At 42.9% G+C, this 24,555-nt stretch overlaps 1 protein-coding gene across 1 annotated transcript in view; it reads right to left on the bottom strand.

Annotated features, from left to right (window-relative positions):
* PLPP3 (phospholipid phosphatase 3) overlaps nucleotides 1-23,990 on the bottom strand; it is an 81,640-nt gene extending 57,650 nt beyond the window's left edge. The window contains exon 1 of the mRNA XM_056845232.1: nucleotides 23,835-23,990. Coding sequence (XP_056701210.1) covers nucleotides 23,835-23,973 — 139 coding nt within the window. The 5' untranslated portion in view covers nucleotides 23,974-23,990. The remainder of the gene's footprint in view (nucleotides 1-23,834) is intronic.
* Nucleotides 23,991-24,555: the final 565 nt, after the last annotated feature.

Raw genomic sequence — 24,555 nt, 5'->3', positions numbered from 1 at the left:
CAGCACACCTTCCAAATGTAAGTCTATAAAATTTAGACCTTATTATTATTACTTGTAGAAACAGCTTATGCTGCATGGTTTGCTGATTTCCTAACACCTTCCAAATGATCCACCCTTTCTACTTTTCTCTTTTGATTTAAATAAACATTTCCACATGCTTGAAAGAAGGCAAGTTTTGACCAGTTGTGGAAGCTTTTTGCTCACAGTGAGAATTTGCTAAAATAAACTAGAAATGAATGGGAAAGTAGGTGCCTGGGACTTTATTGCTTGGTCTCCAAGATAACGAGGGGCTTTCTGCAATTTGTAATCTTGCTGATCCTTTTAACTGGAATTGTTAAACTCTTTTAAACCCAAGTGTCACACTGTGATGAATTCACGGAACTCAAGTACAAAGGGAAAGGAGATGATAGATAGATAGATAGATAGATAGATAGATAGATAGATAGATAGATAGACAGACAGACAGACAGACAGACAGACAGACAGACAGACAGACAGATCTAGAAACCATTGTTTTTGTTCTGGAAGCCAAAAACAAAAGGAATATCACTTAAATAAATATTAAACTGGGCTCTTTCCCAAACCATTTACTATAATTTGGCACTATTGAATTTGTTTCCTTAGCATATTTGAAATTCTATAAACTGGATATACGTATAAATATGCACTAAATAAACAACAAAATTTATGGGAACTAACATCAGGGATAACTGCACCAGAAAAGTAAGAGACTAGAGAAGTTATACTGTAAAAAGAGGTAGAAAAAAGCTACTTCCCGTCTCAAAAAAAAAAGCAAAGGTTATGTGCTGGGTACTTTTTACTGCGTTACATCTATCCCATATTTTTTCTGCTCCTCCCCCAAGACCTCCGGATGCTTCTACGACCTAAAATTGCTCTTTAGTAAATCCAAACCACAGCCTCACCACTGAAAAGCCTCTTTGTTTGGCATCTCCTTCCAAATCAGTGTATCCTGTGATTGAACCCCTAGCACTGTGCAGGGCTTACAGGCTTCAGCAGCTGTAGGGTCTGCCAGCAGGTCTATGGTTCCCATAATAGCTTTCCAAACTTCAGTGCTGGAGTACATTAATTACTATAATAACTTGTTCCATTGCAAAAGGGGGCGGGGAATCAACAGATTACAAAATGACTTCAAATAAAGCTTTTAGCATTAATTACCAGAGATTAAGACTCATCTCAACACAGGTTACATTATAGATTTAATATGCCTCAAGCAGCACAGGTTTTAAGATCCATCAGACAAAGATGCCCTCTATCTGAAGGCTTGATCTGTAATGCAGAATTATTTTTCTTTAATAGGCTGGTGAGCCTATGGTGGCTGGAGATCTCCCATAATTACAACTGATCTTCAGGTGACAGAGATCAGTTCACCTGGAGAAAATGGCTGCTTTGGAAGGTGGACTGCATGGCATTATACCCCACTGAAGTCCCTCCCCTTCCCAAACCCCACCCTCTTCAGGCTCCACCCCAGGTATTTCCCTACTCAGAGCTGGCAGCCCTATTCTTTAATTACAGTTAGGGTTGCCAGGTCCCTCTTTGCCATCGGCGGGAGGTTTTGGGGCAGAGCCTAAAGAGGGTGGGGTTTGGGGAGGGGAGGGACTTCGATGCCATAGAGTCCAATTGCCAAAGCGGCCATTTTCTCCAGGTGAACCGATATCTATCGGCTAGAGATCAGATGTAATAGCAGGAGATTCTGCTATTACCTGGAGGTTCTCAACAAAAAGAACACTCTGTACTTATAACAAGGTTAGGAAATTAGTACAGGAAACAACTGACACAACCATAGCATAACAAAATTGTATTAATTAACTACAAGCAACAAGTGAAAGATATTATACAGTGCCAATGAAATAAAGTATGCACAATATTTATGAAGAAGTCTATATAAATGGTATCCAATATCAATCTGTCCAAAAATGGTATCTTCAAACTGAAGAGTAAAAAGGGATACGATCGTTTCGCAGTCTTCCTCAGTCCCACTTCTGTATATATAGAAAAGTGCATTGACATTCACACAATAAAAGTTATCATTTAACAATTATGAAATTATATATGTATAAAAATGTTCTACTTACATATCAACAGCAGTGCATACACTTGTTCCAAATTCAACTTATGCATATTTTCACAATTTCCCATAAAGTCCCCATACAGATACTTAATATAACTGCATATATAACTCTCCAATATTCCCAATTTGGGATATTATATCATTTAATCCTAGCAGTTATTCAGCAATTGTTCAGCCAACTTTTCACAGCATCTACTACAGAGTCAACAGGTTCCCTGCTGGGATACAGATAGTAACAGCCATTACCCCCGTGGGGGAGTCTAGTAAATAACAAACCGGTGTGTGAGGCGATGCAATACTGCAATTATGAATCCCTCGCATATGATACACCAACAAAATGGATTTTCCTGAACAACTGAGGGGGTTACAGCACTTGTATTCCCAGCAATGTATTAAGAGTTTGAAAATGTTATAAAAAATACTGTTCGCACTTTGTTTGGCCCCTTTAGCTGTGAAGACGTTTTCCAACAATTTATAAGCCGTGGTATCCAAAAACCCTTTTAAAGCAATGTTTCTTTAACATTTTCAAACTCTTAATACATTGCTTGGAATCCCTAGTGCGGTAACAGCCATAATCAGAAGTAAATCCCATTTCCTAATAAATGCATTTAGGATTGCAGCCTGTTTTTAGCATCATACACTTATCTATCTGGAAGCGGATTAATATATCATGTGAAAACTGTGACATATGAGGTGCCACTGACACAAGCTGAAGACTGACATTGGGAAGAGTCATGGGGAGGGGGACAATTCAGTCATGGTGACATGGTTTTGTAACCAAAAAAGGCACTGAGTCTGACATCATTGGTACTGAGAATCCAAGACAAATATTTAGTTTTTAAAGCTAAGCCAGGGTAAAAAGAGTTCATAAACAGATTGGTCGTGTATCTGAAGTCTAAGGACAAGTCAGTTTGTATCACCAAGCTGATCTCATAAGTCTCCCACTCAGCTATTTAACCTATTGGGTAGGGTATCAACACAAGCTATGCATGGTTGCCACGTGACCAAATGTACTGAATCAATTTATCATAGCCCCTCCATTCCTATCAATACTTGCGCAGCCATTTCCGATGCCCACCAGACACTGCTGAGACAGCATTGGTACTGAATTGTCAGCTGATATAAAACTACTATGGGCCGACTGGTGGCAGATATCAGTTCACATCAATAAACAAATTCCACCTTTGAACCCTTGAACCACAGAGAAACAGGAGCAACAGGAGGCCTCACTTCAAAAAGATGTGGAGAGAATCGAGCGGGTGCAGAGGAGAGTGATGAAGATGATCAGGGGTCTGGAGACCAAGCCCTATGAGGAAAGGCTGAGGGACGTGGGACAGTTTAGTCTGGAGAAGAAGAGGTTGAGGGGGGACATGATTGCTCTCTTTAAGTATTTGAAGGGCTGACACTTAGAGGAGGGCAGGGAGCTGTTCCTGTTGGCAGCAGAGGACAGGACTCACAAGAATGGGCTTAAATTGCAGGCAGAAAGATACCAGCTAGATATTAGGTTAAAAAAAATTACAGTAAGAGTTGTTCAGCAGTAGAATCAGCTACCTGTGGAGGTGGTGAGCAGAGACTGGGCAAACACTTGTCAGGGATGCTCTAGGCAGATCCTGCATTGAGTAGGGGGTTGGACTAGATGGACTGTATGGCCCCTTCCAACTCTGTGATGATTCTATGATTCTATGACATTCAAGATAATGGAATAAAATATCTCTTAACTCCAAATCGAGATCTATAATTTGGTTTCCATTGCTTACTGTCCATTTTATTGCTTATGAAGTCAAGAGAAACAAGTATGGAAACAGGTGAAGACAGCCGTATCCAAATAAGCACACATTTTGTGGTTCAGTTTAGCATGATCATAAAGATGCCAGGGAATTAGCAGAAGGCTCTGGATGCTGGTATGCTGTCTGCTCTGTGATGCCAGAAAAATAAAAGTCTGGGATTTGGAAGACATTCCCAAGAACGTGCAGAGCCAAGTCTTTAGAAAGCTTCTTTGTAACCTTAAATATGGGAGGATATTTCCCTCTCCCCTGAAATGGGTCCTCTCCAAAACTCTATTTGACTTTTCTACGGGGTTGTGTTTGTGAAAGATTCATGCCAAGTGAGTAACGCACACACATACCCAAAGAAATAGACCGTCACAAAACTTGTCTTTTAAAGAGAAAGGATGGTGTGGGGAACCATTCTTTTCTAGAAACTTGCTCACACACAAATTTAACTCTGAATGGCATCTTAACAAAGGCTCTGAAATACGCAAACTCAAGAGCTGATTCACACAATATATTTTTTCCTAAACAAATAACAACTCCAAATTAGGGAATAAAACTGTACAAATGATACATATAGCCATTCAGAAAAAAAATGCTCAAGAAGAACACATGTACATGTGGCAAAACAGACCTAGCCCAGGTGCAGATGGACTGCTTTATTTTAAACGACACAGTCAGCATGAAGAGACTAAAATAGATTAGCAAATAAAAAGTTGCTGCTCTTTGGAAATGTTTAGATGGATAAGTGTAAGGAAAAAAATCGCTACAGATACTTACTATGAAGTGCTAACAAAATGTAAAAGTTACCCACGGTTCTTTCACAGAAGATTGAAAGCTATGTTACATAGACACATGAAGAGATAGATGAAGAGATCACATCTTGGCAAACTATCCAATGGGGGTGGAGTAGAAAAAAGTCAAGTGGGCAGAAGAGAAACAGGTAGGATGATATTAGGTGGTTCAGGAAAGGGTACCTGGAAAAAAAGAAACATGAGGATGGACTTGAAAGAAAGGAGGGAAGTAGTTTAGCAAACTGTGAGGGGAAAGTGGCCCAAAGTACAAGAAGCAATGAGCAAGCGGATGGGAAGGAGGAGTCAAAGAGCGATAATTGAATAATGATAAAGATTCAAAAATTGTCTAACGAAACCCAACAGAAAGACTCTTTATGCTATATTTGTCTTTAGCTGCATAGACTATGTTGTTCACTGGTAGATGACCATGAACACTAGCCCTCTACACATGACTCCTCCCTATAGGGTTGCCAGCTGTGGGTTGGGAAATTCCAGGTGAACTGATCTCTATCGCCTGGAGATCAGTTGTAGTCCCAGGAGATCTCCAACCACCTGGAAGTTACCAAGCTTACCTCCCCACATTCAGTCAATGTGTGCAGATAAAGAGTGAGCAGGCATGAGTAGGCTGGTCCCACCTACTCCTCCATGCACTTTTTGTTTTTGAAAAGCAGAGAGAGAGAGAGAGTAAATGTGCATATCCTTCCTCCACACATAGGTACCTTACCCATGAACTGGCAGTCGCGTGAAGGCTGAGGTAGGGTTATCAGGCCTGTTCCTGGCAATCCTGGGAGCTTTTGGGGAGCAGAAGCATCACAGATTCTTGTTGGTACAGCCTTTCCCTTGGCCATACTCTAGGAATTCCTTCCCCCCAATCTCTATGGTAAAGACCATACAGACATGAGAGAATTCCTACAGCATCACTATGGGGCTGTTTTCTGGCAATTTTTTCTCCCATATCTACGTTTCTCAAGGATGGAGGATGTGGACCATGGGTGGAAGTTTACCTGCTACAGACAGGCAAATAGCAAGCCCAAGAGAAAGGCAAATAGGGGTGAACATGTGAGACACTTAAAGAGGAGAATTCCAGCAGCCTTCTGTTGTTCCAAATCAAGAGATCAATGAAAGAGTACTCTACCTGTCCCTTGGCTAGCATGGAAGTGCAGTTAGTGCGCACAGCCTATGTTCCTGACCCTCCAAGCCTTTCTTGGTTCATAATATGCTCCCCCCACATTTTAAATTAGTTGCAGACCTGGACTGTAGGGCAGAGCAAATACTAAACAATGTTAAAAGGAAACCATATTTTTCCAAGAAAGTAAACATAAAAAGGGAGACAGATGCTCCCCCCCACACACATACACAAGGGCCACTTCCCAATGTGAACTGGGGGAAAGGCCTTTCAAAACCTTATATGGTGTTCATTTAGATTCTGAATTTTGAAATGCTATCTGTTGAATTTCCCCAAGAGAAAATGGTCTCGTTCCGATATTCAATTTTCAACAGTAGCTTAAAAGACTAAAGATGGTGCTGGAATACTACATTAAATAAAAATAGAAGCAACGGGCAAAATAAAAAAAATCAATCCAAGAAAGGATCTGCTCATAATAGAAAAAGGACAACTGTTAGCTAGTGCCAGCTCCAGGTTTTGGAGGCCCTTTTATAAAATGTTCTTTGCGTTCCCCCTTCCTCGAGTAGGCCCACTATCTTGGAATTTCCCAATCTTTTATCTCTCCTGCTGAGCCCAATCCATGCTGCTACTGACAGGGTGACATGCAGTAGCTTTCAAGGAGAGATGGCTACCAATGACAGCACAGAGAAGATTTGGGGCTGAGGGATGCAGAAGGTGGCAGTGGGACCCTATGGTTTTTTTTGGCTTGGCAGGTACCTAATGATGCTGACCTCTGATGAGGGTTGCCAGCTCTGGTTTGGTAAATACCTGGAGATTTTTGAGGCGGAGCCTGAGGAGGGAGGGGTTGGGGGAGGGAAGGAATTCAATGCCATAGAGTCCAATTGCCAAAGCGGCCATTTTCTCCTCGTGAACTGATTTCTATTGGCTGGAGATCAGTTGTAATGGCAGGAGATCTCCAGCTAGTACCTGGAGGTTGGCAACCCTACCTCTGATGCCAGCAGCACCCACTATCACTCAGTTCAAGAAAGTCATCTAATCATATGAGTTTTAATCAATTAGTGAGTTTTCATATTATTAGATGATACATCCATATGCCTCAGCAGCTGCCATCTCAGAAGCATTTCCTTCTGTGAGGGAGAAAGGTGACGTTTCTCCTAAAACAGTGCCCAAAACACATACATGTTTTGTGAGAACCTTTGTTAAAAATTGGTACTTGTCCATAAGTGAATACTCGTGTTCATTTTTAAACTACTGCTGTTTATTGTTGACAACTTTTTTAAAAAAATCAATCAAATGCTTTAAAAACAATCTAAAAGAATAAATATGTTATGTGAAGACCAATTTTGGTAAGTGTGAAATCTAGCTTTAAAACACACATGCCCATTTTAAATGTTCTTGGGCTTAAACCTAGACAAACAATTGCTTATTTATTGTACTTTGTTACTTGTTAACTCGTGAACACATGAAGCTGCCTTACACTCAATCTGAGCACTGGTTTACCAAGGTCAGTATTATCGATTTTAACTATTAGCGGCTCTCCGTGGCCTCAGGTAGAGGTATTTTCCATCACCTACCACCTAATCCCTTTAAATGGAGATGCTGTGGTTTGAACCTGGGACCTTCTGCCTTCCTACTGAAGAAAAAGTGCTTGAGGAGAGGGGCTATGAGGAGGTAAGCCCCGAGCAAAGAAATGCTCCTCCACTCCATACCCTTTCTGATATTAAAAATAAACTCCACATACCCCTGTTTTTACAAGATAGACAATGTTCCACGTTTACACACAGAGCCTTCACTTCTAGCTTGGCAGTCAATCTTTGATATTTGGTTTTATCAAATAGTCATTTGTTTGATGTCTTGAGCCTCTTTGAAGAAGCATAATTATCACAATGAAACACAATGTCAAATTTCACAAGGTTAGTTTAATCAGGCATCAGCTTTTTATGGTTGAGAGCTGCTCTGTCTTTGCTAAAAGTGCACAACTCCCAACAAAATCAAGCCTAATAAGATGTATTCTGTAAAGGATCTCAGTAAACCTTCCGTCTGCGTCACATTGGTTAACACCTCATTCCAGCTATTAATAACAGAGTCAAATACACCTCCTGTCAACTGATAAAATGGTCTGAAATACAAGAAATTCTTGTCAAGCAACTGATATAATCAAACTGCAGAAGACACACAGACCGCAATTCTAAGCAGAGTTACATCTTTCTAAGCCCATTAACTTCAATGGATTTAGAAGGGTGTAACGATAAGTGGCATAGGGACCGAGGTACCAGTAGCAGAATATAGCCTAATTTCTCGTCTGAATTATTTATGCCAAAATTAGAGCAAAATAAGTACACCCACCAGGGTCACACCAACCCTACTTGGGTGACTTCTTCTGTTATTATTGTGATATTTCCTAGTGAGATTCAATAATTTGATTAGAATCCACCAGGTCCTATCATAAACCTGCTCCATCCTACCCATCTTCTTCAACTCATGGATCTATCCTCTTCTTCGGGGAAAGATGAACAAATAACAAATCTCACCCTGAAGAAATAAACTTCAGGTACTACAGAGATCCAGAAACTTACCAAGAATCCAAACTTCTCTGTGCCCAAGTGTGTCTGTCAAAGGAGATCTATGTGGATGAGAGGGAAAATGCAGATTTCCTATGCAAGACATCTGTTGCAGTTTTGCTGTATGGCTTGTTTGAACAAACAGGCCAAGTGCTGACCAGCCTTTCTTCAGTGGAAAGTCTACAGGATGTTTTTCTCTCCACTTCCCCCACACTTCTTCAAAAATTGTAGTGACATTAACAGTCGAATACATGGTTTATTCAGAGGTAAATCTCACTGTGCTCAATTATGTATTCTCCTCTGTACTGTAAGTATGCTTAGGATTACAACCTAATTGCAGCAGTGATTTAAAAGAAGCGCAGCCTCAACTGTCCACTGGAGTTTGGCAAATATGATCTATTCACAGCCCTGCCCTCTTTAACCCTCCTTGTCTACAACCTGCTGCTTCACTGCAGCCAACTGACCTCCTTCTAGTGTGCCCCCATACTATTGCAAGGGTCTCTGTTCTGCCAAGCAATTTTGATCCTGTTAACTTCTTGAGGGCTACCAGCAAGGGCCAGCATCACTGGCCATCTACTAAGGTCCACAGTTAGGGGTACCAACCTCCAGGTGGTGGCTGGAGATCTCCTGGGTTTACAACTGATCTCCAGGTGACAAAGATCAGTTCATCTGGAGAAAATGGCCACTATGGTATTGAAGTCCCTCCCCTCCACCCTCCTCAGGTTCCACCCCCAAAATCTCCAGGTATTTCCCAACCCAGAGCTGGCAACCCTATCCATAGTCCAGAAGAAGACACATTGCCAATCATAGGTCGTTGGGGCCAACTACTGTTTCATGTTGGAAGAAGAACTTGGAGAGAGTGCAGCACAATGCATTTGTGATCCTTTTAGCCTTGCTAGCACTAAATCTTCTAGCACCTGGAGGCTATCTGTAGCCTAGAAGGAATCTTCATCTGAAGACTTGGCAGGCCTGAGGGAGAGTAAAGGAGGGCATCTTACTCAGCAGTCCTGAAACCCTGGAGCTGATTCTAATCAGAACTCCCCACCAGAATTACATGCATGGCTTGAAGAAACAAGCCAATACCTCTAGACTAGATATCTGTCTGCCTTTCACTGTAGGCTTTGGGGATGGATCAGGAGACACATCCTTTCTCATAGGATCATTAATGGCCACTGTAGATCTGTGTCCTGATACCACTTTCAACTCTCTTTTCCTACCAGAGTGCATAAGCAGAGTGGAGTTGAGATTTTTTGTTTGCTTTAAGGAGTGAGTTTACATTTTTTCCCTCATACAAACTTCTATTTTTATGCAGACTTGCATGTGCCACTCTTCAATGGAGTCCTCACTGGCCTTCCTGTTTTACAGGTAAGTAATCCAATGTGGCACCAGCATGTGAACCATGGATTTCCTATGATATCCTTATTAAAACTAAGGGATGGTAGGAGAGGCCTCTTTGATCAGCAGGTCAGTTTGGTTACTGCTGTTGGTCCCAGAATCTGCATTTACTCTTACTTGTAGGGTTGCACACTGTCTACGAACAGAGCAAATATTGAACTTAGATCCACTGATATCAGTGGGACAATGTCATTTTATGCTGCCCAAGAACCTACTCCCAAATAGTCTGATGAGCAACATTAATGAAATGAATCGATTTCTATACCAAGAAAAAGACTTGCAAGGAATTTAACATTGGGGGTCTGTTTAGCTTGTTCCATCAAGAAATATGGTTAACTGCATTAAATCTACCAGTTAACAAAAAGCTGGGGGGGGGGGGGTTATGTTATTCTTTCCTTGATGCTTTACTCATAAACCATGGAGACAGAATCGCTTTTGCTGAGATCTTAGCTTGGCATTCTTGGCAGAGTCGCCATGGATACCAAGCTCATACAGTGCCTACACTGAAAGCAACAGTGGGAAAGACCGCTCGAGCTGGCTTCTTTGCAAATTATGTGCAGCAGGAACTGACCTCGACTAACAGATTCAGAAGGGGAGGGAGACGGTAGGGAAAATGCCGCCCTTCCCCCCCCAAGAGGGACTGGAAAAGCTTTCAAAGATTAAAAAGAGCTGAGGCACACACATGCTTCACGTTCTCTGCGTTTTCTGCTCTTTTGAATGAAAGTTTAAGCAAATTCACTAAAGGAGGGAGAACCCACTCCAATTCTGTCTAAACTCTGAATAAGTCTATTATGAAAAGCCTGGAATGAAATTAATGTGCACTCTGTGGACCTTATTCCAGCATAGGAACAGTCAGACCCCTTGGGCAACCCAATAACAATTTTTTTTCTTGAAAAAAAAAAGTCTTTTCAAAACAACTGCAATGGAGACCAGTTGACAATAAGAGCATTTTGAGATTTGTTACATGCAGGTGTGATGCAATTTTGCCACTTCTTTTGCGACAAATTTCAATTGCTACCCCAGCAATCTATCAAAAGAGTGGCACATAATAGAACACAGAGTTACACCTAAAAATACTCCGATTTTGGGTTTCATGGAACAATTTGGGCAGCTGGTGTCACGGAGAATTGTACAATTAGCTCCATCCTGAAATTAATTCAAAGCTCCATCTGGCCAGTGTAAGCACAAACACCAAAATCACAGGATTGTAAGACTGGAAGGAAACCAAAGGTATTTCTGCTGAGCAATCACTAATAGCATCCACACCAGAATTTCCAGAGACCTTCTAAACATTCTACCTTCATAAAGGCACCACTGCACCACCCATGTTTCACGGTTGAGAAACATGTGCATGCTCCTGTTTGCAGAGATCTCTGAACTGGTACACTAATCCAACCCTGGCATTAAACAAGCCATCTATGACCCTTCTCCTAAGACTACATACAAGGAAACACCAACAGAACAGAGCAAAAACTCTTTCCAAATCAGACTGGGAAGCTGGGGCAAGTGAGAAGTCACCCTCATTACACCAGTAAGAACCCAATGACGGCATTCAGCCCACTCATACTTTTGGCTTGTGAGGGATTGAAGGATGTTATACCTCCCTGGAACTTTGCACACACCCTTCCAAATCCTCCATGCCCCACCCAGAAGAGCCCGTCCCCCCCAAATCTGAGAATCACTAATCTACACCCACAGCCGGTATACGCACAGGTATCCAAACATTCCTATATTGCAGTGTGATACTAGAAGCAGAAAGACAGTATATACCATAGCTGCTTATAACAAGGAGTACTAGTAAAAAGTAAAGCCAGGTTATCCAAGAAGTGAAGAAAAAGTAAAAAGGATAGATTTGTCACTTGACAAAACATCATCATATGCTGAGGCTTCATCCTCTTAAGTTGTGGTCCAGGGAGGAAGGGATGCTAGAAGGAGCAGACAGTGGTTTCCCTACCATGGGGCAAATTCCTGAGCTTTCCAATCAAGCCATCTCTTCCCTGTACAATTTTCTTGCTTGACATGACATGCCCAAGAAATCATACTCTCCTGTGTCAGGTGAAACAGCCTAGGGTAAGAGCTGATCTGCACATGTGTGGCTGCAGTAATTTCTGAAACCTGACAGGCAACCATGACTTCATGCTGTTGGCAGGAACAGACTACCCCCAGAGAATACTGGGAGATCTGCCCAGAGTCAATGTCATCTCTTTCACTTTTTTTTTTTTTTGAGTCTCTCAAGCTTATAGACTGCAATTGAGAAAAGCTCCTAAATGAAGGGGCTTCCAGCAGCCAGTGCCTTACACAGATATTAGCCACTTCATGGTCTCCTGCTTCTACTGCCCCCCTTTTCTTTACACCCACACATAGGGCTGCCAACCTCCAGCTGGAGCCTGGAGTTCTCTGAGAATTACAACTGATCTCCAGACTACAGAGATCAGTTCCCTTGGAGAAAACAGCAGCTTTGGAGGCCAGACTCTGTGCCGTCACATCACTGCTGAGCTCCCTCCCAACCTGCACCCTCCCCAGGCTCTGCCCCCAAATCTCGAGGAATTTCCCAACCCAAAGTTGGCAACTCTTCCTACACATTCCCCTCCTTACAGACTTATCACTATATTATCTTTAGGTCTGTATCATGCCAGTCATAGATCAGAAGCTATGTAAGATCATTGAAGGTCTAAAATCTGGTCTTTGGGGTCTAGCTTGAATGACTGTAGCATAAAGGGAAGAGGTTTACATCATAACCTAATGACAGCCCCTGAAAATCCATCAGCTTCTCATCTGCAAAGCATTCATATTAGTACCATTCTTTGTGTAGCAACTTTTAATGCAATGATAATACATTTGTGGCATTCGCCACAACCTCATGGTAGTCAGGGCCCTATGTGTGTGTGTGTAAAGTGCCATCAAGTTGCAGCCAACTTATGACAACCCAGTCGGGTTTTCTGGCAAGAGACTAAAAGAGGTGGTTTGCCATTGCCTTCCTCTACATAGTGATCCTGGTATTCCTTGGTGGTCTCCCATCCAATGACTAACCAGAGCTGACCCTGCTTAGGTTCTGAGATCTGACAAGATCAGGCTAGCCTGGGCTATCCAGGTCAGGGCTCAAACATTCTGAGAGAAGAAATCACTAACAATGTGTATACATAGCTTTTTATTTTGTAAGAAAACTTACCAGTCGATTTAGGGTGAAAACACATGGTCGCTTTAGCCTCCTTTAAACCCTGTTTCAACCAGGATTCAGCCAGGATTGAACGCACATTTGGCGAAACGCATGCGTTCAATCCTGGCTGAATCCTGGCTGAAACAGGGATTAAAGGAGGCTAAAGCAACAATGCGTTTTTGCCCTTATTCAGCTTCCCCAACCAAATTAAAAGCAGAAACTGTAAGAACATCCGCGCTGGGATGGGTAAAGGGGTTCATGTAGCTCATAAGTATTTGACTGACAAATACCAAATAGATAGTGAGGCTTTACAAGAAGGCCATGATGTTGATACCCTCCTCAGCATTTGTTAATGTCCCTGACATTGGAGTTCCTGAGAAGGGAGACTTTGCTTTTGGCTATCATGGCTAGTTCTCACTGACCCATCTAATATCCAGCCAATCACATTTTTCAAAAGCAACCTGGTTTACTCAATTAAGAAGCTTTATGAAACTCAAGCCTGGGAACATGACTGATGAATCCGATCTCTTTTGGTTTTTTTTCTTTTTAATTGCAAGTTGTCGTTAGTAATTTTGTTCTCACTGGAGCCGCAAAACCACCAACCAGATCCATGCAAAGGTGACTGAACTCTCCATTTTCACACCTGTCTGCTTTTTTTTTAAAGTGGTGACAAATTCATGTGATTTCACAAGCTGCTTCTACCAATTAGAGACCTTACACTTGTAACTGGTGGGATCACCTACTAATCAAGGGAAAGGTATACCTTTCCAATATCTTTTGACAGCTGTCAAAACAAAACCCTCACACACAGAAGCCTGATTTAGAGACTTAAGTTTCCCACCAGCAAAAGAATCTACACATTGTGAGAACATTTGAAATGCTGAAAACTGCAAAATAGGCCGGGTATTAAGAAAAACAGAAGGAAATCAAAGCATGTCTACAGCACAGTGCAGTAGCTCGGCAGTTCAGGCCCTCAGGTGGTGATGCCATTTATATATAAGGTTCATAGAAACTGTGGGATCCATCTGGAAACGTTCATACAGACAGATGAATCCTAGAACTCAAGGGCACCCAATTAAGTTCATAGGCCAATAGATGCAGGACATACAAAAGGAAGTACTTATTTACTCAATGAGCGATTCAAATGTGGAATTCACTGCCAAAGCCACAAGCACGGATGGCTTTAATTCATGGAGGATAGGTCTGTCAGCCACTACTAGCCATGATGACTAAAGGGAACCTCCATGATCAGAGGCAGTAAACTTCTAACTACCAGTGCCAAGAGGCAACTTCGTGAGAAATCCTTGGTCTCTATGACATGTTTTTGGACCTCCAGAATAACTTGTTGGTCACTTTGTGACACAGGATGTTGGACTAGATGTATCACTGGTCTGAAACAGCAAGACTCTTCTTATGTTAATGTTTAATATCCAAATGGGTGAAGGGTAGGGTTGCCAAATCCCTCTGCCACTGATGGGAGGTTTTTGGTGTGGAGCCTGAGGAGGGCAGGGTTTGTATAGGGGAGGGACTTCAATGCCATAGAGTTCAATTGCCAAAGCAGCCATTTTCTCCAGGTGAACTGATCTCTATTGGCTGGAAATCAGTTGTAATAGCAGGAGATTTCCAGCTAGTACCTGGAGGTTGGCAACCCTATTTTCAAGTCAACAGATGTTCCGAGGTAGTTTGCCATTGCTTACCTCCGCATCACAATCCAGTGAAGGGTTCTGGAGAACTTGAAAACTTGCACACAGTTTTGTATTGTTTTTGCTGGTATAAATAAATGGTATTAAATGGCTTTTGTTTTGGGATTTTGCTTTGGACCAGTGTGCCTATCTACAGGCTGTGTCTATTAAGGAGATTCATTAAAGTTTTGTTTGGTGTTCCATCACTAACCCTGCCCTCCTCCCTGTTTGTGAGTCTATGTCTTTATGTGTTTATATATATACACGTTTCTATTTTAAATGCTGTTTTAATTTTTGAAATGTTTGCCATCTTGGGGACCCCAAGCTGGGTCAAAATGCAGCATAGAAATGGTTTAAATAAATAAATACTAAACTTTCCACAAATAAGGATGCCAGGTCTTGAACCAGAAACAATGAATTTTGCTTTAACTTGTTTTAACTTGCTAGGTATATGATGATACTATGGCTCCCAGCAATCTACTCTACATCCAGAAAACGAGAATCTATAGTACTAAGAAAATAGATGATATTCCCACAACTGGACATTATTCCTGCCACAAAGCTATTGAAGGAAGATGCATTTTGCTCTTGGAGATGGCAACCTTACCAACGCAGGGTTTGGGATTCAGAGATGGTAAGCTTAACGTGAAACTGAATGATTCATGATTAAATCTTACTTCATGTTTGTACTCCATGGCTATTCCTCCCTCCCACCCCTTTCCGCCTTCCCCCATTATGCTCCCATTCAGCAGAAATGGAAATGTTGTTGACAGTAATGGTTAGGGATATTAGTAGCGCTAATTATGACATGTTGCCAGCCAGGTATGGTGTACAGCAGCTGCAAGTATCCTGGAAACTTATATCCTGAGTGAAACCCAGGGCTTGGGACGATTCTGCAGTTCCATGGTATCCAGTGCAGAATATGGCATCCTGCAAATCAGAGTGGCCATTTAAAAATAAATTCTAGGATTCACTGTTGCAAAGGACATGTTGGAAAACATGTGAGCAGACTGCAGTAGGGCAAAGAAAAAACAGATAGGACTTCTAAGGACCACATAATTCCGTTACTCTCCAATAACTATTTCCCAAGTATGCTCAGCATCTACATTGAAAGATCCAAGTTATAATAAACCTTAGATCTCAAGGTTTCTGTCCCCACTGACAGAAAGCAGAATGGAGAGATGAACCCAGTAAGGTTCCTAGACAGCTACTGCCAATGCTTCACTCTGTTTATCAAAGCAAGACTGACACACAGTCGAGTTGGAACTCTAACCCCAAAGGCACATGTCTATGTGACCAAGAATACTCTAGATTAACTCTATAGCTAGTACAGCATCCCCATGTACACTCAGATGTTAAAGTATGGAGAGGACTATTGATGATCTGCACAGAGTTCCTTTTATGACAATCTACACTGAAGTAAACAGATATTGTGCAAGAGCCCTTACTGTATTCATTTCACTGTAACATGCTCTGAAAAGGGTTCGCTGTAGATTATGCCAAGGAACCACAGCAACTGTCTCCATCCTGTTATGCATCTTGCAAGCAGCACACAACTGGGAGGTAGGGTTGCCAACCTCTAGGTGGCACCTGGAGATCTCCCGCTATTACAATTGATCCCCAGATGACTAAGATCAGTTCCCCTGGAAAAAAAATAGCTGCTTTGGAAGGTGGACTCTATGGCATTATATCCTGCTGAGGTCCCTCCCGCTCCAAACTCCTCCCTCCCCAATCTCCACCTCCAAAATCTCCAGGTATTTTCCAACTCAGAGCTGGCAACCCTTCCTGCCCTATCTAGAAGTTAATTGATGTGTCACTGATTTTGCAGTGGGGCTGCCAAGGGCAACGGGAGAAGATATGGAAGTCAAAAGATTAGATAGGACTTAAATCACAGACTGCCAGGGCTAGGTGCTCATCAGCATCCACCTCACTGTCTCCTTCTCTTCCTCTTTTGCCTTGAAGCCTCTTCTGGAGTTGGAGAAGCAGGTACCTGTTTATAATTGACCTTCTTAACTGGGTGACTGCTTGAAAACTCACTACCTTTACACTCAAAGTGCAATCCTAAACAGAGTTACACCCTTCTAACCCCTTTGATTTCAATGGACCTTGAAGGGTAGCAACTTTGTTTAGGATTGCATTGGCATTGTAGAAGGACACCTGCATTGTATTTGATCATTTGTCTCCTGACAAGCAAAAGGATCAAGCTCTTGTCACAGGTATGTTTTCAGAAAGGATACCAGGTCTCAGCGACAGAGAAATCTCCTTTGCATGTAGAAGTTTTCAGATGCAGACCTTGGCATGTCTGGTGAAAGGATCTTGCGTAGAAGAGGTAGGCAAGACCTCTGTCTGAGACTTGAGCTTCTGTGAAACCAGAATAATAGTGGGGTGAAGGCTCAATGAACTGACTCAGCATACGGTCTCATGATAAGGTAGGGCTACAAACAGAAGGCCAATTCTGCATCACCACTTTTATAATACTATCTTCCTATACCTGACCTCTAGGGTTGCCAACCTCCAGGTACTCGCTGGAGGTCTCCTGCTATTACAACTGATCTCCAGCCGATAGAGATCAGTTCACCTGGAGAAAATGGCCGCTTTGGCAGTTGGACTCTATGGCATTGAAGTCCCTCCTCTCCCTAAACCCTGACCTTCTCAGGCTCCACCCCAAAAACCTCCTGCCTGTGGCAAAGAGGGACCTGGCAACCCTACTGTCCGCAGAATTTAGGTATATACTTGTTTTACATGAAACAGCAGTAAAGCTACTGATAGAATGAGACTTCTTTCTAGTAAGCACACATAGGATTGCAGTTCAGCATCTCTTGCTTGCTGCTGTTGTCTAACTGGCTGGCAATGAGGGCAAAAGAGCCTTGCATGCTGGCCTTGGACAGCAATTGTGACGTGCTTAGCTTACTCCTGTTTTTCAGTCCAAATACTGGATACTTTCACACATGCTAAATAATGCACTTTCAATCCAGTTCAATGCACTTCAATGATCGTTTGCAAATGGATTTTGCTGCAAAGTGCATTGAAAGTGGATTGAAAGTGCATTATTCCTAAAATGCTCCTAAAATGCACAAACAGTGAAAGTGCTTCATCAGACCTTAAGCACATACTTGATTCCCTTTATGAAAAAGAGGTGCAAAAAACATAGAGGCTACCCTAGTGTCATCACTCTGGATGTAAATAAAAACAAAACCTTTGAAAGAATAAAGTTTATCTTCCTCAACAGTTAGATGGCGGATGCCTTTGCAGCAACTTCTTTCGGGCCTAAGTCTTCATATTCTCACGGACGTAAACAAACCTAATCTAAATGGGTAAACAAGATCACATTACAAAGGATGTTCCCGGCAGGAAACAAAAAGCTGAAAAATGAAGCCCATTCAACCTTTAAGCAACAGAAAGCCACACAATACCTTGGCCACTGGTTTAACAATGCCTTTGTTCCCATAATTCATCCTTAACTAAAAGCTTGAATCCCATCTTTGTTACTTAAAGAGTCCGCCATTCTTTCATCAGTAGAAAAAACAGGTTTCTTAATGATTGGAGACAATGTTAGAAAACAGAAATTATTCACACCAGTTACTAGATAAGGGCAGTGGAGAGGGTGGAGTTTTGAGGTACTAATTGTACATAATTCTTTCTGACATAAGAAATTGCAGGGATCATTTTCCTGCTGTTAACTGGCTCCAGGTAGTCTGTACTGAACAATAGTAATAACACAGGTTTTGGTTTTTATAACCATTTTTCTATGTCAACATAGAGGGCTGATAGTTTAGTTTTTAAACATAATCTAGCTGTGTTAAAGAAGAGCAGATTTACTATTCAAAATATTTTACCAGCCTTACCTCATATGCCCTCATAATATTATTATTCCTGGCTTGAAATTAGGAGGGGGCGAGAAATTGGCACTCAGGCTCAACAGGAATTTTAATCACCTTTACTTACTAGCCATTGAATTACTGGCTGTAAACAAAATTCTTTTTATGTGAAGTTTCATCTTCTCCACCAAGCTCACATTTTCCTTCCCTGAAAAGCATTTGTGGCTTCAAAAGCCATGCATCATTTCAATTACACTTATTAACCCACAATATGTTGGGATCTAGAATGAACAGACCTACACAATGAGAGAGCCCGTGTGGTCTAGTGGTTAAGAATGCCGGACTAGTATCTGGGAGATGGGTTCAAAATATCTCTGGCTGAAAAGTAATCACAGCTAGTACACAAACATGTGGAAGACTTCTCAAAACCTGATTCTCTGTAATTAGGATGGAATTATTTAACATGTGAGAGGTGCCATTGTCCCAAATGCTGATATGGCAGGTATCAACAGAGGAATTTAATCTAGTTAGACCCAAGAGGTAAGCTAGATGTTTATAGTGCTTTTCAAGTATTCCATCTCTTTCAGGCAGCCACGAATGAAGTTCTGCCTACATAATCCCATTGGCAAGGGGGAATATGAAGCAACAACTATAATTTCTCTCTGCTTCTTACACTGATGACTAGTAATAGAGCCCAGATAAATAATACCCCCCAATTAAACCAAACGAACAGTATGAAGAAAAATGTGCTCTATGCAGAAACAATCAGTTTAAATAAGGCAGTGTCTGCTTATTAAAATCACATGCTGTTGTATTATTCAGTTCTGTTTTGGAAGCTAGTGGATTGTTCTTGCTTGCCTGTAACAACTGACTGTTGAACATTACACACAACTTTTTTTAACTGCTGCATTCTTCCACCTGTAAGCAATTCTCAAGAAGGCATTTTGTGATTCTGTAACTTTATTAAATACTGGGCTTCACTACATGCACATGCTAGACTTTATACTCCAGATGGGCAGCTGCATTAGAATGCAACAGTGAGACAAAATGTGTGATAGCACTTTAAGTGATCAACAGTGCAACATTATGCATGAAACCAATAGACTTAGACTACAGTAACGCTGCAGAGGATTGCATTGTAACTGGTTTACAGTGAGATGGGCTTTCTTATTTGTTTTAAGGCAAACGAGAAACTTCCTGGCCTATTTATTTAACATTATTCCACAGCCCACTTCTATGCACATCCAGCCATCACGGATTTCAACTGGATTTTCTTCTACAAAAGTGTGCATAAGAGTGCAGCCTAAAGTAACAAAACACAATTATTAGAGCTTTACAAACTTCAGTAGCCACATGAATAACTCCAAAATAAACAAGAGACTTGTGGCACCTTAAAGACTAACCACACATTAGTCCAGCATAAACCTTTGTGAACCAGAGTCCACTTCTTCAGATGCTCCAGCTAGCAAAGGCTTGTTATCTGTACTTCCCACCTTGCTAATGTCATTGTCAACAGGTATGTGGGTATGCAGGTGTGTACTTCTCTAGTATTTCCCCAGTCTACCGATTCTTCAGAGGAAAAGCTCCTCTTACAACAAATGTGTTAGCTTTAGGGTGTCACTTTGCATCTCATCATAGGTTTACTTATATGAACAGTCTTCATATTTCTTACGACAGTGTATTTAAGTTATGTGGCCACACATTGCTATACATTTTAGGCTGTCCGTAGATAACAGCAAATTATGCCCCTCAGCTAGCAGACACAGCTTACTGTTCCCTGGACATATATTTCTGATTGTCCACTTTCCTTCTGTGATGCTGCTATTGCACTGCTGCTTTAGTTCCAGGGGACTGGCAAACGTTATTGTTTACAGCATACAGCTGGTGTAGCCCAATCCTGGTATTAGGTTGTATCACCCAACCCCCTCCCAAGAACCAGCAGTTAACAGAACTGGAACCCAAGCCCTTTTGAAGGTATGGTGAACTGCACCTTGTCCACTAGACCACAGTGCCCTCTAGCCTCACTTTGCCATCAAGTCCTTTACTTTGTTACTAAAACTGAGCCGGCACTTTGCGCTGTAATAGGTCATCTCGATTAAAGTGGAGCAAAACAATTCCAGACATTGAATTTGATTGTTTTCTCTCCAAACTCTTCGTTTGTTTATCTTTCTAAGAAGACCACATAATCTGTCTCTGCTGGATAAGCTTACCCCTATTATTCCTCTTATAAAGAAAACCAAAGGCAGGCCCTTTTATTTTTATTTGTTCTGCTATTCAGCAGAGTGCAGACTCCTCCTCCTCCTCCCCAACCCACTCCACACCCCCAGCGTTTATATTGTAGATTCTGAAGCTCATGGGAAAATTTCACCAACAGTAAACCCCTAAAACCATACACATTCAAACACTCACGTACTGACATGATGTCTCGTAGGGACTGACTAACAGGGATTTGCTTAGCAAATATATTGGATTTTTACCCACCTCTTGTGAGAAATGTGCATCAGATAGAGGTTTTTTTGTTTGTTTTTGAGATTACAGTTCTAGATCACAAGTGTTGGTCATCATATGATGCACAACACAGTAACATCAGAAGATGTCCACATCACAGAATAAAGCCTCACACATACCAATGGTATAAAATGTAGCATCTCAATCAGCATCTCATTCTATACACACAAGAGTTTGCCCGGATATTAGCATTTTATTCTTAGGATTTAATTTGATTAGCACATGATGTTATCGTATATATAATACGATGAGAAACTGGGCAGCAGCAAGCAGTTTAAGTGATCTTGACCAAGCCAGATTCTCAAGTCGCATCAGCAACATGCTGGGATTATTTTCTGTAGTCTCCTAATACCATGGCTGAACTGTTGCACACATTGTGTTTTTAAGTGCATTCCAGGAAATGTAAATTTGGAATGTGACACCAGTGTCATGAAGACTCACTTGCTGGCTACAGTTCCCTGTTGTGTATACACAGTGGTAAACCTGGGATTCTTACTATACAATGTGTGAAATTGGTTTTATCCTGACTGGGAAATGCACACTAGGGCAGCTTATTTCAGTTTCCCTGAAAGACATAACCCTTCAAGTGAAGAAAATGTTCCAGCCATTATACTCAGAAGATCTCAGAGTAAACCCATTAGTGTCCTCAGAACTACTTCAAAGTAAGCAGTTTAGTGAGATATCTCATAGGCATCTCTCAATCCGTCCCCTTCCCTAAAGTTGTCTGTTTAAATGAACAACTGTCATCTCTATTAAGAGGTTCTGAAAAAGACCCCACGACAGTCATCTATTTTGTAAAGTTCTTTGGAACATCAATAGCCTGAAATAAGAAAGAGACTTTTCTGAGAGAGCACCTTGTTAATCCATTGCAGTGCTCCTAAAGCAAGTAAAAGTCTGCCAGCAGTGGAGAGGATTTCTAGAGATCACTCGCTGCTACTTTGCTGCTCAATCCAAGCTTGTCTATGCCCATCACATCTTCAGGACACTCCATGTGGCCTGTTACCCATAAAAGCCCATAGGCTCAATGAGCCAGTCATAGCACTACAGTACAATTGCTACCTGATTTTTCCTGCCTGGGCTCCTGTGTGAGAGACTACAGCCAGGTAGAAATGCTACGGTGAGACTTTTTCAGGCACAGAAATGCAGTGATGGGAAACTATTCTTTTGTTGAGCTGCTGCCTGATACACAGCTGATCCTGACAAGGCACAGGAGACTTGCTGGGAAACAAGTGACAACCCTACACCACCACACAGAACTTATTTTTTCTTTCTATACAGTCTGAGCTGTCAAGTTGTGTTTAATTGGATTTTAAAGTGTCTTTTCCCAAACCACAATTCCAAGGAACTCCCTAAAACAGTCACCAGATCCAATGTGCTCTAGGCTAGCGTGTGGAAATTCCAAGCCTATCAGCTACATCTACCATAGCCACCCCCTTCTCCTTTCAGACGGGTGGTCCACAGAATGGAGCAGACTGACTCTAGGGCCAAACTCTTCTTCCAAACTTTTTTTTTTTTTTGGGAGCAGCCAAAAAAGTTTTCCATCACAAATCAGTCTGAGGCATCCCCGCAGCTACACTACCACTGCAGCAACAGCCTCTTTTCCTTGGGGTCGCTTCCCTCCTCTGACGTTTTAAAAACGCACACCAACTTTTTTGGCCATTTATGCAGGGGAGGTTTTGCCTTGGATTTGCCGCTGCCTGGATGCAGATTTAGCCCACCCAGGTTCTCCAAACTCAAAAACAAGTCCCCATGCTGAATCCGGATGGGGGAAAGGTGCATCTAGTGTGTGTGTGTGTGTGTGTGTGTGTGTGTGTGTGTGTGTGTGTGTGTGTGTGTGTGTGTGTTAAGTGCCGTCAAGTCGCTTCCGACTCATGGCGACCCTATGAATGAAAGTCCTCCCAAATGTCCTGTCTTTAGACAGCCTTGCTCAGATCTTGCAAACTGAGGGCTGTGGCTTCCTTTATTGAGTCCGTCCCTCTCTTGTGGGGTCTTCCTCTTTTCCTGCCGCCCTCCACTTTCCCTAGCTTTTCCAGTGACTCTTGTCGTCTCATGCATCTAGTAGACAGCGGAAAATCCGAGGCAAAACCTCCCGTGCATAAACAGCCTTTCTCTACTTCTCTCCCTACCCCATACAAACTAACCTCCCCCAACCTATTCTTCAGCCAGATGAAAAGCACGCCTGTTCGGGCCGGCTGCTGCTGAAGAGCTCAGCCGGACGGGAGATGCGGTGTTGACAGTCGCGCCTGGGCTGCCGGCGGGGACACCCGTTTGGGTTGGATCGCCCCCAGAAGGGCCAGGGGTTTCCACCGGCCTCTGCGATTGCGCCGGGTGCTTTGAACTCTTCCTTGGCGCTCGCGACGCCTGGCCGCGGGGAGCGTCCCGGGTCGAGGAGGTCGGCCGTGATCCACACGTACCCTAGGCATCGTGGCTTTTTTTTTTCTTTAAATAAATTTCTTTTATTATTTTTCCAAAATTAATAATCACCAAGTTTAACAATAACATAAACAATAAAAAATAAAAACTAATAGGTAACATTGTTAAAAAATTTATATGTGTTACAAAATTCCATAGGCATCGTTGCTTGAGCCCTCCACACCAGCAGCGGAAAGTTGTGGTCTCCCTCTCCCCCCCCCCCGGTCCTTTTATTCTTTGGTATAACCCATGAAAACAGAGCAGGCGAAAGGCAGCCAGCGCCGGCCCGTCGCCGAAGTTTAGAGAAAGCAGGAAAGCCGAGCGGGCGAGAGAGCGCGACCAAAGTTTTCAGGCGGGGGGGGGCCGCGGAGGGCGAGAGGGGTTAGTTTGGGCAGGAGGAGGCTGCGGAGAGCGGAAAGGTTCGTGCGGCGCCCCCAAAAGCAGACCCGCGGCCTCCGAAGAAAGTGGATTAAGTCGAGGGGGGAGAGGGGGGGGGGAGAGTCGGGCCGGTTGCAAATCTCACCCATGAAGAGGCAGCAGAGGTCGAGGCAAACCAGCAACACTTTCTTGCTGTTGCTCTTGGTGGGGTTATTGTTCAGGGCAGGGCTGCCCCCGTTCTTGCTCTCGGGGGCGATCGCTTTGTCGTATTTGTAATTCTGCATCGTGCGGGGAGGGTGGCCCTTCCGGACAGCGGCTGGGAGCGGATTGGGGGGGTGCGGGGGAGGAGGGAAATCCAGCCGACGGAGCCCTTGCTGCCTGCCGGCCTCTCGCCCGGGCTCTTCGCTCGCGGAGGCAGGGGCCGGCTGCTTCGCGGGCTTCTGTTGTTGTCGCTGACTTGCCGCGGGCCCTTTAAATCTGGGGTCGAGTCCTCCCCCCTCCCGCCCCGCCGCCTTCCCAAGCTGAAAAAGGAGAAGGGCAGAGACAGCGTGCGGTTCCCTCTGGGTCGTCAGTGGGTCGGTCCTTGCAAAGAGGGTTCGCTTAAATCAAAGGTGGAAATCAAGCCTCTTTTTTTGCCCAGCGTGATCTGGAATTCGACCAATCCCGGCTGGGCTTTCCGGCCATATGAGTTGAGCCGCGCGTTGCAATCCCCTGGCACAATGAATGGGAGCCGCATCAGCTAAGCAGCGCTCCTCTCGACGGCCAGCGGTCGCTCCTGCTGCTGCTGCTGCTGCTGCTGTGTGATCCGGCTGCTCGTTGCTCTGCACTTTTATTTCCTCCGATCCTTTCCATCACCCCCACCCCCT

This window comes from Euleptes europaea, chromosome 2, assembly GCF_029931775.1.
Source record: "Euleptes europaea isolate rEulEur1 chromosome 2, rEulEur1.hap1, whole genome shotgun sequence".
In the NCBI taxonomy this organism is placed as follows: domain Eukaryota; kingdom Metazoa; phylum Chordata; class Lepidosauria; order Squamata; family Sphaerodactylidae; genus Euleptes; species Euleptes europaea.
This window is presented reverse-complemented; position numbering and strand designations above follow the sequence as displayed.